The sequence below is a fragment of the Platichthys flesus genome, chromosome 9 (genome assembly GCF_949316205.1).
Source record: "Platichthys flesus chromosome 9, fPlaFle2.1, whole genome shotgun sequence".
NCBI classification, from domain to species: domain Eukaryota; kingdom Metazoa; phylum Chordata; class Actinopteri; order Pleuronectiformes; family Pleuronectidae; genus Platichthys; species Platichthys flesus.
The window spans coordinates 25,864,807-25,879,810 of record NC_084953.1 but is presented as its reverse complement, the minus strand read 5'-3'; the positions used below and the strand labels follow the sequence as shown (position 1 = coordinate 25,879,810).

Sequence of the window (15,004 nt, the reverse complement as noted above, 5' to 3'; positions counted from 1 at the left end):
TGTTAAAGCCCATAATTACAATTTATCTATATGGCTCAACAAGGTGCAGCACCCTCTCCCCTTAACCCTCAGCAAGAGTAAGGAAAAACTACCAAGAAACCCTATTAATAGGGAAAAAAACATAGAGACCCCAGAGAGAGCCAGGTGTGAGTCCGTCCTTCTAACAGGACGGACTTGTGCTGCTTGTAACCGATCATGTCACCTTTTTATTTACAGTCGATGTTTCACCATGAACCATACAAGGTCTGAAGACAGGCACATTTAGACATAACATTTAGACATTTATTGTATCAGACATAAAAAATACAAATGACTGCTACAGGACCTTTCAAAACTGACAGTAGAGGGCAGTGTTACGCAATTGAAGCGTCTGGTCTGTCTCATCTAAACAAGACCAGGAGGTTTGTCGCGTGACCAATGCGGAAGTAGTGGAACATCACAGCTGCAGTAAGTTTGATCATTGGTCTGGTTCAGATCAAGTAAATGTCCGTGTTCCACCTGTGATCACGTCACTCTCCTGACGGCTAGTGTTTCACCCGAGGCCCAGTGGAGAAGAAAATGAGCTAAGTTTATTCAGGGTGAGTTTTGTTGTCAAACCTTCAATTGTTGTTTACTACAGAATGTAGTTACCTGCCGAGCAACCATTTCGTTGCCTCTGTACCTGTACTCTAAGTAATGACAATAAATTGAATCCAATCCAAGTAAAGCTTTTCTTTTGGGACGAGACATTTCTATAATCACGTTTCGACAACACATAGCAGAAAAGCTTTGGGTCTTACGTTAGCATCGTTAGCCTTTGTCTTATTTTTCTGTTAAACTATAAAGTCTATACTACTATTACTTTATTAAATTAACAGCATTTTACATGCTTTTAACGAAATTAAAAGCATGTAAAATGCTGAAACCACAAAAGAATGTGAAATATGTAAGCATACTTATCCCAATAACTACCTTTTTTTTATATATATGTTTATTTGATAATATCCCATGAAAGCAGATTTTTTCTAAACGATAACCTCTGTTAATATTGAGCAGGACATGTGCTCCAAACACCGGGTTTCTAAAAAGTCTTGTAAAGGAAACAAGAAGCATGTTGTAACACCGGAAGGGAGGATTATGTTAGATTCCATAAAAGGAATGTGCTATATGGTGATCTGCCTGCTATCACTTCCCTATCCTGACCGTTTGTGTTTCATCCGAGACCAAGTGGAGAAGAGAATGAGCTACAATTTTTCTGTGGGTTTTGTTGTATATATTTATATATACCATCAGTTTGGGTTAGGGATTGCTGGACTTAGTGTATTTAACCTTTGCACTGTATGTGTGATATCAGATGGTGAAGATCCCATTTACTTTCTTTTTTCTCTTGTAGTTTGATGTGCACCACATTTCTCTTGCATTTCTCGTTTATTAGTGTTTAAGAGTTGGCTGTATGGGATTCCTGAGATGAGTTGTGTGTCTTTTGTTCTTCAGGCAGGCAGCATCCATCATTTTGCAGAGATGGTTGGTCTGGGCTTGGCCAAGAGATTGTTATCTGTTCAGCTGCTGCTCCTGTGGACACTGCCCAACATCTCTGGTGAAGAACTATTTTTGTCTCATGTCTTCACTGTAAAAGTCTCAATGAGGTGTTGTGGGTTTGTTTAATTCATAAAACAGTAAAGCAAGATGTAGGGTTTCATCTACATGTTCAGTCACCATTGAAGTTTGTAATCACATCATGATGATCATGATGAAGTGAATAGATGGGCTTTAAAGTAATCATTTACTAATTGATTAGATATGCTTTATGATCATGCCACACTACAACCTGGACACTTTTTGTGAGCATCTTGGATTAATAGCTTTTTTTAAATGTCCTTGTTTTTCGACAGACTCCAGAGTGTATTTGTTTGCTCCTGCTGCCGTCACACTTGAGGAATACTCTACAGCTAACATCACCATTACTTCCAGGTAACCATAGACAGTCTACAAAAGTTGTATTCACATTATATTGTGGCTAAAATCTTTGCATTGAGGTTACTGCTTGGATCTAGTCATTATTCTTTGGGGGAATACAAGAAACCGGGAAACGATTTCTGTAACTTGGGGGCAAATTCCAATTTGCTAACATGGATCTTCACCTATTAGTAATTTGCAGATTTTGTAGCCTGTCATAGTCTCCTAAGCATTTCAACATCATACAGGCATCAATTGTATCAATACACCAGTTAAAGTAATTTGGCTTAACAAGGTCCTCCTCTCCCCTGAACCCCCTTTTTGCAGAAAAAAAAGGTACAAACCTCAGAGAGAATCAGGAGGATCTCTGTCGGCGGACGGACAGATGTGAATTAGATGCTGTGTGTAACAGAAACCTCCTGTACAAATTAAAGTAGACTGTGTAGATGAAAAAGTGGATGTCACTCTGCAGTTGTTCTAAAGTAGCTTAAACTGAAAAACATGTCAGACAATCAGGGAACCTCTGCCTTTAGCAAAGAAGCAAGTTATAGAGGTACAATCCAAATCCTGATAGCCCCTAATGTTCTTGTAAAATCAGCCGTCAGGATCAGTGTTGTTCTGACTGAATGTTTGTGTCTGTCTCCAGTTCCCCTGTCAACCAGTCAGCTGTGATTCAGTTAAACGTCACCTACAGCTCCAAGTCCAACTACACATCCGTAATCACAGTGCCTGAGCAGGTAACCTATCACACCAAATACAAACTAGTTGTCCTCTGGGCGTGCCTCTGTGCAGGTTTTATGTTTACACTTTGGTCCATAAGTATTTGGACAGTGACACATTTTTGTAAATTTGCTTCTGTACACAGCCACAATGGATTTGCAATCAAGATGTGATTTGAAGTGTAGATTTCAGCTCTTATTCAATGGGTTCATCAAACATATCACATCACCCGTTCATGTGGTTGTTCTTGTTTAGGTGTTGCTGCCAGTTGAAGCAACCTCTGTCAATTTCAATGTGACAGCCCGTAATGTCGGTCAGGTGACCACCCACCTGATTAGCAACAGCACTGACTTCAACAGGTGGGTATCAGCAGAGTAACAGCATGCACTGACTCAAGTGTGCAAGGACAGGTTCACATCCAAATTTTATCTAATTTTCAAACGGTATTGACAAAGCCATTTGTATGTTTGAAGAGACAAAACCTACATATACATTCTGCAGTTCAGCAGAGGCTAATATAAGAACCCTGATCTCTTCCAAAGTAAGTGTTGTCAGTAGAAACTTCCCTCTCTCTACTCAGTACATAGAACTTTTCTTACTGGAACCCAGTAAAACAAAGCAGGAATCTGCAGATATATTGGAAGATAAGTACTTGAATTGTCTAACATACACTACTAAAGCCTTGTAATAGCTTTAGTGGAAGTTTTGTATACTGCACACTGAAACTATAGGACTATTTATGGCCTGTTTTATATGATAATGCTACGATGATGGTGCATTTCTACAGTCCCAGTTTTTGTGTGTAATCCGGAGTCTCTCTCTTTCAGCATGTCGGTCAGGATCCATTTTATGGTTATCCGTAGCAACATCCTATCGGTAATCAGTCAGGTTATTGGCTGGATGTACTTCGTGGCCTGGTCGGTGTCCTTCTACCCACAAGCGTATGAAAACTGGAGGAGAAAAAGGTAGTGTTCTGTTTGCTCTCTTCATTAATGTCGCTTTTCTTGAATATTTCTTTGTGGAGAAATATGTATTTTCTTGTACTGCATGATTTTTGCATCACAATATTTAGTTATGTAGCATCAGATACTGTACATTATGCATACACTAAAATGTTGTTTTGCTTTGACAGACCAGGTGAAATAAAATTGTATTTACTGTTGTGTTCAACAATGTTGAGGAAAGTGCTGTATAAATAGTTTATTATTAATATTGCAGTAATACGTGAATACATGATACAAAATTAAGAAACATCGGGCATGTTTCCCATGTTAATATTAAAAGTTATCATTATTTTAAGTATATTTTGGGGCACCTTTTCTTTATCTTTTATATGGTCAAGAAAACAGACTCAAACAACTTAGGACATTGCACTATTTATTTGACTCATGCTGTACATGAAAGAACTGTATATAAAATTGAGAAAAATAAACGGCCTCAGACCAATAACTCAAACATATTTGTTTTCAGTGTTGTAGGTCTCAACTTCGACTTCCTGGCTCTCAACCTAACAGGCTTCATCGCTTACAGTGTCTTCAACATTGGGCTGTTCTGGGTGCCATACATAAAGGTAACCAACCTCCTACTTTAAAACAGGATTCAACAGTTTATACATGTGGATGCAGCAATAGGAGCACATCAGTGAACAGCATGTAACTATACACATCTATATTGAAATAAAGGTCACATTGGATAGGGGAATTTCCCTGTCAGGTCTCTGTTTGGGATTTGAGATGAATATTACCCTGATACGTTTCTGTGTGTCCGCCCTGCAGGAGGAGTTTCTGATGAGAAACCTTAATGGAATTAACCCTGTCAATGCAAATGACGTCTTCTTCAGTCTCCATGCTGTCTTTCTTTGTTTGGTGTACATTAGCCAGGCTGCCTTGTATGAGGTGAGCTCCCATGAAAGGGTGGATGTTTATCAAATGTATCTTTTATATTCCGGGACTCGAAGAATTAATGAAGGATCAAAAATGGCTACTCTATGGCTTAATGTTGATGGATACTGTCTTCTCTCTCTGTCTAGTCCAAACTAAACTAGTTTTTTGTTTGTATTATCACTTCTTGCTGAAGTATGTGAAAAAGGAAAAAGAATGCTATGTTTTCCCTCTACTAATATTCACTATTCAGGAGAGTTGTGTGCTATGTAAAGCCATTGGATTAACACAACAACATTATAACGCAAAAAATATCAACAAAACGACAAATGAGAATATTACTCCAGTTTCGGGTAGTTGATTTCATATGCAAGTAAATGTGTAGACATGCAGTTGTTCTGAAAGGTATTATGGATTTTGTGTCTGTGTAAACCTCTGTGAGGTCCTTCTTTCAGAGGGGGGGTCAAAAGGTCTCCTGGACGGCCCTGTGTTTGTTGCTGGTTGCCTGGACGTTTGCTCTGGTCAGCTTGTTTCTAGCTGTAGCAAAACAAATCACCTGGCTGGATTACCTCTATTATTTCTCCTACATTAAACTAGCAGTCACTCTTATCAAATATATGCCTCAGGTAAGCAACTTTCATACAGTGAGTATAAAAAGCTGTACAAAAGTTTATTTGGTCAAATGTTTCAAAAATTCTCAAAATATATTAATAGCAATATAATACAATTGTGTATTGAAAAAACACTGATAAAAACCTAATGTAATTCAGTTTCACTGATTCCATGTTTATAAAATCTTATCAACACATCCTATGCTACTCCACAAAACTCATACTGTTGTATATGTGATTATTCAGTTCATCGAGCAGGTCTCACTGACTGTTGCTGGCTTTGTGGATGTGTTTGCAGGCGTACATGAACTACAGTAGACAGAGCACTGATGGGTGGAGTATTGGCAATGTGCTGTTGGACTTCACTGGAGGAAACCTCAGTATCCTACAGATGATTTTACAGTCTTACAACAACGGTAACTACAGTCGTTAATCCTGTTTTATACTTTTTGCCGTATTGACAGCCACATCTGGTGTCCTCTTTTAGAGGATTGAATTACAGTTTGTCTCACAAACTTAGTGACTGACTGCATTGTGTTTCTCCTCAGATGAGTGGAGGCTGATATTTGGCGATCCTACAAAGTTTGGTCTGGGCTTGTTCTCCGTGGTATTTGACATCCTTTTCATGATTCAGCACTACTGTCTCTACAGACAGCAACCGCAGTACGAGGTTGTCACACAGCAAACAGACTGACGCTGACTCACTGCTGTGTGGACAAATTGTTTACAAATGGATCACAAGGGAGCACAGGACCGATTTCGGTCCGTCAACATGAATGAGCACGCCTGATCGACCAGCAGATGATTTGTGTCACCAAAAAGAAGTGGTGGTGGTGGATGTCATCTTGGATATGTTGCTGCAGAGCAGCAGCTCTGAGCTCCAAAATATCTCAGGATCATTAAAGGGAATTTTTTTTTTAGGAATGTATCTACTTTGTTGTTGAAAAATTGATGTATTAATGTTACACTTTTATTAAATTCAGTGTCATGTAAGCTGTTTTCTAAAGGTCTGATTGTACTGATTACAGCCCTCTGTCACAACAACGATCCTAGTTTTAGTTAGGATGTATCTAATGTCTCTCAATGCTGACTGCAGCCATTTGACAGAAGGGGAACAGAGGTGATACTGATCGCATTGATCCCGGCTCTTTGACTAAATAAAAACAGAGCCCGGTAAATTCTCTTTATTAGCATTAATCTAAGCTTTTTCCTCATCTCATAATTTAGCTTTAGTTTCTAGAGCATTATGTTTATTCATGTTAGACTTATATCTAACATGTTCAATATGATCTGCTATTGATTCTCTTTACAACTTCATGAGAAGTTGTAAAGAGAATAAAGAGAGATGCTGGACAGCCATGACAGATGCTTCTTTTTAGATCAAAACTCCATTAGCATCTACCTGTCGTCAGGATGTACAATAGTAGTGTGTCTATGCAAAAGTTCTGTAACAAGGCATGGATGGATTTTCACCAAACTTCATGGTACATGTTATATTATTTGTATATTATAATATAAGTATTTCCAGAGGAAAGAGTTTCAACTGAAGAAATGATCCTGCATCATGGTGTCATATGATTTGTGACGTCATGAGGAATTCACAATGTCAGAAAATGGAGCAATGCGTATTCAAAACGGATATTTCCAAGTATCTCTATCTTACAAGACTGTAGAAATGACAAAGCCTACAATAGATTGAAAACTAGTCTCTGATCTTATGGTAGAAAGTACGTCATAAGGTCATGAAGTGAAGCCATGTCCTTTTGCAACCAATATGATTAGAGATCTGCTTCCACAACATATTTAGATGACCCAATCCTTCATAATCATGTGGTATACATGGCATCATGGCATGATATCTTTATGAAATGGCATTATTACAATGCGTTGTAAGTATCACCCCTCTGGTGCTTTTCGTTTTAGAAAGTAGAATCCATGTCCACCACCTAGACATGCTGATTCACTCAAACTACAGTCCTCTGAACCAAAAGATAAAGCTTCTGAAAATTGTTTCTTCTGTAAAATAATATAAGTGGAGAGGGATGCAGATGGAGACTCCATGATCATCTATTAATGGCATTGAAAGTTACTCAGAATGTGTTATATATGATATATGATTCACTGATGTGTCAAGATGTTTCTCACGCTCAGATTCGGACTAACAGCTATATACACTCACCGGCCACTTTATTAGGCACACCTGTTCAATTGCTTGTTAACACAAATAGCTAATTGACCAATCACATGGCAGCAACTCAATGCATGTAGGCATCTAGACATGGTGAAGAGGACTTTCTGAAGTTCAAACCGAGCAACAGATTGGGGAAGAAAGAGATTTAAGTGACTTTGAAAATGGCATGGTTGTTGGTGCCAGATGGACTGGTCTGAGTATTTCAAAAACTGCTATGCTAGTGGGATATTCACGCACAACCATCTCTAAGGTTTACAAACAATGGTCTAAAAACAGAAAATATCCAGTGAGTGGCGGTTGGGGGGATAAAATGCCTTGTTGATGTCAGAGGTCAGAAGAGAATGGGCAGAGTGGTACGAGATGAAAGAAAGGCACCAGCAACTCAAATGACCACTCGTTACAACCAAGGTATGCAGAATACCATCTCTGAACGCACAACACGTCGAACCTCGAAGCAGAAGGGTTACAGAAGCAGAAGACAACACCGGGTGCCACTCCTGTCAGCTAAGAACAGGAATCTGAGGCTACAATTCACACAGGCTCACCAAAATTGGATAATAGAAGATTGCAAAAATGTTGCCTGGTCTGAAGAGTCTCTTTTTTCTGGAACATGACAATGAGTTCACTGTAATCCAATGGCCTCCACAGTCACCAGATCTCAATCCAATAGAGCAATATTTAGGCACAACATCAACAAAAAAACGAACAGAATAAGTTCAAAAGAAAATAGAAACTGTCAAGGGTCACAACCTTGAATTTTTTGAATTTGTCCTTTCAAAGAGCAAATATTAGTCAGTCAAACTGAACTTGTAGTAAAAGTTAACTGTACATTTCATTTTAGCAGTTTTGATTGTGCTTATCAATCTTTCAGAGTAATGAACCGTTCCATGAGAAATATTATTATTGAGTAATGTCAGATTGTGATCCTAAAGCCCTGGAGTCAGAAATACCTGCAGACTATGAGAGAAAGAGATGATATGAGTTCCCCCAGCAGTCTAGTGCTATTGCAGCCAAACTAAGGGATGGTTCCCAAACTTTAAGCTTTATCAAATAGGAATGCTTTAAGTCTAACCTTAAATGTAGAGATGATGTCTGTCTCCTGAACCCAGAGTGGGAGCTGGTTCCACAGGCTCTACCCTCCATACTCTTAAAGTATCTAGGAACCACAAGTGAGCCTGTGTTTGGGGAACAAAGTTATTTATAACAATAATGAACACTATATGGACAATATATGCTCTGAGCTCTTTAATATGTGATGGGGCTTGATGTGTTTGAGAAGCAGGACTTTGAAATCTGTTCTGTATTTTACAGGGAGCCAATGCAGTGAAGCTGAGACCATTACGGTTTCTGATTCTGATGGTCCCATCACCTTTGTGTCTGCATTCTATGTAGGTTCTTGTGGACTTCCTTGTTCACTGCTGTATACGTTTCAGTCCAAAATGAGCACTGATGTATGGGCAGGTAAATGTTGATTGTAACTAGTGGAAGTTACAAACTACAAATTAATGGAAGTGGATGGGATTTGCAAGTGTAGTAGGATTAAGGCTGCAATAATACTTATGTTATCAATATTTAATATTTTTGTCTGTTGAAGACAGTTAACACCAAATGTAAAATAAAGTCTTACAGTTTTTTACTTATTTCTCATGAAGGATCTTGACCAGCCGCTTGACTGTTTTTGCTCTAAACAAATTATCCAAAAACCAAGCAGAAAAATTACCAGCCACCACTCAGGTTGCATTCTTCAACCAGGTTTGTCCAGACTTTCTGTATTTACACTGCACTTTTCTGCAGTGCATCCATGTGTAGCACTTTTTATATGAGAATTTGGGGCATTCTGAGTTGAGTATTACTATATATTGGTGCCTTGCCAATCCTGGCTTGGGAATTGTGGAATCGCTCTAACCCCTGAACCACAGCTGCAAGTAATACTTATTTTGAATTTTCAATATGGCTAAAAGGGTGTTTTCTGAGGTCACAGTGACCTTGACTACCAAATTCTTAGCAGTTCATTGTTGACTCCAAGTGAATCTAACTTCAGGTACCAAATTTGATTACATTTCTTCACAGCGTTCCTGAGAAAGGTTCATGATAGTGGTACGGAGGGACAACCATGAAAACACTGCCATTGTGTCTTCTCTACACTTCCTGCTCATACTGAAAAATGTATTTGTTGGTCTTTGTATTAGTACATTCAGGTTTTTGCTTAATAAATGCTGTATTTTCAGCCACATAAAATAGCCACTGTGTCTGTTTAATTACAGTTGTACAAGAAACCACCAAATTTCCAGAGAAACATAGAAACATACCTGTGTGGAAGTTTACTTCCTTGAGCTGTAATGGCATAGCTGTAGTTTTATATACTAGAGCTGTCCAGATATCAGTCGGTCACAATACATACAGTATCATTAGTTACATTTTATTTACTATTTACATCCACTTTGTTATATAAATATATTACATACTTTTCAGAAAAGCTGTCAAGTCAATGCACACAAGAGCTTGATCACAATACAGAGAGGTTAGAGAGATGGGTTGGAAGGAGGGGGCGGTGCTGATTGGCTGGACATGAGGAAATCAACTGTGTGCACATAAGGACATTGATGGTCGCCTGTGGTAATGAGGGTGTAGATCACACTGAGAAATGGCAGGAAGACAAGGTTCAGTTGTCTGCCTCCATCTCTGCTCAGGACTTCAGGAGAAACTGGAGGCTTCACAGCTGTAGACTCAATAAGAAGGCAGCTGAGTTGTGAGATGTACAATATTCAGGATGTAAACAGATATTAGGATGTCACAGAAAGAGAACTGCTCAGTCAACTCATGACTATCAGTTCAGTATTGTTTCAGGCTGAGGTTGTTAAAACACATAAACTGCATCCTTCCACTGAGGATTAAAAGCCAATCCAACTGAAATGGACCAAACACACGCAGATACCCCAGAGATGTGAACCCTCTAGAAGTGTGGCTCAACATAGAAATGCCTTGTTCACAAGAGGAGCAGCTGACTTTTAGTCAGTTTTTAGACTTTAGTTTTACACCAGAGTCAATATTCTGGTCTAACACCAGCAAAACATGTATGCATTAGGTTCTTACCACAAGTGGGTGTTTGAGATGCTGGTGACAGGGGAAGACGGAGACAGTTTATGTATGTAAGTCCAGATGGTACAGGGGTAAACCTTTGTGAGGAAGAGGTTGATGAAGATGATAGGGGCTGTGTACAGAAAAAGTCACATGCAAGTGACACTCTTTGATGCTTTGTTGATGAAACGCAATAGTTCTGAGGCGTATAAACTGTCAACATCAGCTCACCAGTCTCCATAAACTGCATTAATTTGTTTTAAATAAACATTTTTCTATCATAATCAATACAAAACATCTGCGCATCCTGCTGTCCACTATTGTTCAAGAAGACCAAGTATGGTTGTGTATATACTCGCTGGGAGATTGTTCATTGGTTTGTTTGTTCACAGAGTCAAGACTCGTTCTTTGCAGCCCAATATCCTTTTCTCAAGCATTGTTGATGATAATGAGAGCAGGACTAGCCGTCTGCTGACTCGTCTCACTCAGAGCAACCTGCTTGGCCGGCTTGGCAAAGACTCTGGGCGTGTTTATGTTGTAGACTCCTGCTTGGAGGAAGCAGGCTCGCAGGGTCAGGCACAGCACCTCCTGAGGCTTCAGCTGCATCTTGTACTGGGTCTGACCCACCCACGTGAAGGAGTTGTGGACCTCCAGAGACTCTTGGCTGAAAAACACAGGTGGATCAAGATCAGAGAAAGTGGGTTCACTTCACCCAAGCCTTGTGATGTGTGTGTCACATATATATGTCACATATATATGTATTTGTGTGTGTATATATACATACATATACACACACATATACATATACACAAACAGACTATTGATTAGGGCTGCATGGTGTTAGGAAAACATGCGATAACGTTGTTTAATATTGCAATGATATGACTTGCGATAAATAAAAAAACCTTCCCTGCCTACGGACAAAACGACCACAGACCGGTCCAAAGCATGTGAGAGGTGCACAGCCTGGCTGCTGCAGCACCACCAAACGTGATCACCACGTTTCCACAGTACAATTTAGACGGGAGGAGGAGAAGCAAGATTTGATGGAGCCACCTCACACGTCAAAGCTCTTATTTCAAATTTAGTCTACTCTATATTCTCTTCTTATTCTTTACTTTGGACAATGATTAATTGACAAAATAACCTGTCCATGTTCTGAATATCTTTAATTTATTATCTAGGGCACCAGGGCTGCATCTGATTGGCTAAATATTTTTTGCTGTTTGTGACACGTTTATCGCGCACGTTAATATTACTTCCGATATATCTTGTAGCTCTATTACTGAATTATATAAAATGAAAAACATATTTAATTAGTTTACTCTTGTCATCCAAGAGAGTCTGTCTGATTTAAAAAGCAGCAAGTCTCCACTATAAACTGTGAAAACTCAGTTTATATGAAACAACGTGTGAGGAGTTAAACTTGTTAGGGGATGAGCTGTTCGCTCACTTCTTCAGAGGGATCTAAACTGATGATTACTCCTTAGTAATGTCTTTGGTGACTCTGGGAAAACTTGACCGCGCCTTGATGTTATCAGTGATAGACATACAATAGAAAGGATCAATTGAAGATGCAATCAAGTTGAAAGTGGCCACTCTTTATAGAAATCTAACACTTAAGCACTGGAGGGTTCTTATTAAAATGACATGTTCAGATATTTACAGCCCTCATAAAACTATCACAAATCTGTGCGATCATCGAAGGAGCTGCATGTATCTTTAATCATCCCTCCACCTCCATACTGGTTGTGAAGAGCCAAATTCCATCATTGGGCTAAATTAAATTAGCATGTTGCTGAACCTCTAGAGCAAACACATGTTTTCGTGGGTATTGTGTTATGAGGGACTATCACACATAGAACATATTGTATTTGTAGAAACTTACCTGGTGCTTTTGTGCCGCAAGTCAATGAAGACGTCCACCAGCGCCATGGAACAGTTTGACAGAGTCAGGGTAACTGGTACCAGACAGAGACTAGAGACAGAAAACAAGCTTCACTGAGCACTTCCTCTAAGATGTTAGACACTGACTGTTCATTTTAAGTTAGAGCCATTTAAACTTTTATTCCATGCCAAGTCAGATGAAGTGAACATACCACACACAGGCTCGAAACCTCTTAAAAAGGTAAAGTGGTCAGGTTTGTTTGTTAGACATGAGTATTGTCTTGACTATCTTTGATATCAATTTCTGCATTTTAGACACACACATACACCTCTTCTTCATGCAAACACTGATGACTGATGGGTACAGCAGGTATCTTTTCTGTTTCCCTCCAAAATCTGTGTAAGAAAAAACTTGCCATTTGAGTATCCTAAAAAAATTAGTTGGAATGATTTCTTCATTTTAGACCATAGTTTGGTGTAAAATACCTGTCATATACTGGGTTACAAGCAATTACATTTAATCCATCTAGTACAACATGTCCAAGAGTGAGTACAGAGTACAGGGGCATCTATAAAAGGGGGCCAGAGCCAGGCTATGGGTAATCTTTGTTCACTGCCTCCTGTGTAGACAGCATTTGTCATTGCTATTTAAATAAAAGCTCCTTCAGCTTCTGTGAAGTTCCTTTCAACTAGAGCAGGGGTCGGCAACCTTTACTATCGAAAGAGCCATTTTGCCCCCTCTTCCCCCTAATGAAATCTGTCTGGAGCCGCAAAACATATTTGATAACACAGGTTATAAAGTTATATATATAGTTTTACAATATATATAAAAACTATAGTTTGTTGCATTTATTCATTGATAGAACGACAATAAAAAAACTGTTTAGACATTTAACCTCTATTTTTACCTGTTACAAAAAAGGAAAACACCAAACTCTTATGAAGAGGAGAACAAAATACATGCGTAGGCCTACTTTGAAATAAATTAAACACAGAACTATGCTTTTTTTGCTCATCTCCAGCTTGGTAATGTTCAGCAGATGCTGTGTGCTTGCTTTGGAAATGTCTTTAAACATTACATTTTTGTTTTTTTGCTAATTCATTGCCACATATCAGGCATACAGGCAGTGAAAGCTAATGAATCTGCAAGGGACCTGCAGGGAAGAGCGCTGGGCTGTAATAGGATGTGACGCATATTTTAGTTGACGAAATATAAAAAAAAAAAAAAAAACGTGGGAGCAGGTCAGACTGGAGGCAGACACCGAAACTCGGTACAAACCAAATGATCAAGAAGCTGCGGTGCTGATCTCTGAGGTACTGTGACCAGAATCACTCTTTGTTTTCACTGTTTCCACTGTTAAGAAGCAGCCGGTCAGTCAGTTAGTGGCTGCTCCACGTGAACGAGCTCTGATCTCACTGTGTAGGTCTCTGAGCGAGTGAGCGGGGCGGGGCCCCGGGGCCTCTGTGTGTGTCTACTATCTGGGAGTGTGCGCACACACACACACACACACACAGCATTTCACAGCTCTGATATGATGATTTAAAAAATTAACATGTGACGTTCACTCACGTTCATCATATGAAAACTGATTTGTTAAGTTCACCGTTCACGAAAAATAAGCCCAACATGCACTGTACAGGGAGCCACTGCAGAGGGGCTGAAGAGCTGCATGCGGCTCCGGAGCCGCAGGTTGCCGACCCCTGAACTAGAGGAACATTCAGCGAGTGTGTGTGTCTCACCTATCTTGGACAAATGGATGTGTGTACGTCTCAGGGTAGTGCAGGTTGGTTTTGATGAGTTGGGACAGCTCTACAGAGCCCAAAGCGACTGGAAGAGGCAGCTCTGATTTAAACTTGAGTAGCACCATCTCCTGAGCTTCCTGAAACAACAACACACACATAAACACAAGCTTACAGTACACAACACTTACTTGGACATAGTCTCCGGCAAAATGTCTATTCATGTCATTCCAGATGTAACACCAGGTCTACTGAGGAGGTGTAATGTGAGCAGCATGTTAACTAAACAGCAGCAGCCGCTTCAGTACTCTTTGTGGGTTTACACAAGATTGGGCTAGATAAAACAGATTGTATTGGCCATTATATTGTCCTCTTGCTTATTTATAAGCAATCATTTTAGGATGTTCTGTCCGTGCAAGTGTGCGAGCGGGTGAGTGAGTACTGACCTCTTTGGGAGTGAGAGAAGTGGCCTCCTTGCCGATGGTCTGCAGTGCCACATGGAGCTGGCCCTCTAGGATCAGCTGTTTATTATCCTCAACCACAAAGGCCTAGACATAAGCACAAATCACAAGCTGTAAACTTACATACCAACTGTGTATTTAGAGTTTCATTTAATTTACTTTGTAAAGTTGATGTGGAAATCAGTCAACCACAGTGGTTGGTAGGTCTTTTGTGTGGATAAATGTGAGGTTGGACTCTGTGGTAATAGGCACTTTTTCATCACCTAAGCTTATGAAGAGAATGATAAATCTGAAATATCAACAGTGGACCAGTACTGCTGCTCAATAAAACTGACATTTTGTAAATAGTGATGTAAGTGCTAGGAGCCACAAAAGTACAAGAAGTAGTATGTATACTAGACTCTAGGTATGATTTAAAGAGTTCAGTTTGCTTCGATATTGTAAAGAAGTTAAGTTAGAATAAAAGGTTTGAATTTGAAATTTATATAAATACATTGCATC

At 39.4% G+C, this 15,004-nt stretch overlaps 2 protein-coding genes across 4 annotated transcripts in view; one reads left to right on the top strand and one right to left on the bottom strand.

Annotated features, from left to right (window-relative positions):
* Positions 1-412: 412 nt before the first annotated feature.
* On the top strand, positions 413-6,139 carry ctns (cystinosin, lysosomal cystine transporter). 2 transcript variants are annotated; one of them, XM_062395782.1, is made up of 11 exons: positions 413-578; positions 1,474-1,576; positions 1,872-1,950; positions 2,582-2,672; positions 2,911-3,014; positions 3,483-3,620; positions 4,126-4,225; positions 4,431-4,550; positions 4,991-5,161; positions 5,445-5,562; positions 5,695-6,139. In XM_062395782.1, exons 2-11 carry the CDS (start codon positions 1,501-1,503, stop codon positions 5,838-5,840), a joined length of 1,143 nt encoding a protein of 380 aa, XP_062251766.1. In that variant the 5' UTR covers positions 413-578; positions 1,474-1,500; the 3' UTR covers positions 5,841-6,139. The 2 variants fall into 2 exon arrangements, with proteins under 2 accessions (XP_062251766.1, XP_062251767.1); XM_062395783.1 differs by lacking the exon at positions 4,991-5,161.
* A 3,431-nt stretch (positions 6,140-9,570) lies between these two features.
* trappc8 (trafficking protein particle complex subunit 8) overlaps positions 9,571-15,004 on the bottom strand; it is a 29,291-nt gene continuing 23,857 nt past the window's right edge. For both annotated transcript variants that reach the window (XM_062395216.1, XM_062395217.1), the window contains 4 exons: positions 14,489-14,590; positions 14,043-14,182; positions 12,304-12,393; positions 9,571-11,079 (listed from right to left, as the gene is read on the bottom strand). In XM_062395216.1, coding sequence (XP_062251200.1) covers positions 10,845-11,079; positions 12,304-12,393; positions 14,043-14,182; positions 14,489-14,590 — 567 coding nt within the window. In that variant the 3' untranslated portion in view covers positions 9,571-10,844. The remainder of the gene's footprint in view (positions 11,080-12,303; positions 12,394-14,042; positions 14,183-14,488; positions 14,591-15,004) is intronic.

Bases quoted from the DNA above. Each gene is read 5' to 3' on its own strand.
- ctns (XM_062395782.1), top strand. From the start codon at position 1,501: ATGGTTGGTCTGGGCTTGGCCAAGAGATTGTTATCTGTTCAGCTGCTG. The intron at 2,673-2,910 runs GTAACCTATCAC...GTTCTTGTTTAG, and splicing joins TAATCACAGTGCCTGAGCAG to GTGTTGCTGCCAGTTGAAGC. The intron at 4,551-4,990 runs GTGAGCTCCCAT...TCCTTCTTTCAG, and splicing joins GCCAGGCTGCCTTGTATGAG to AGGGGGGGTCAAAAGGTCTC.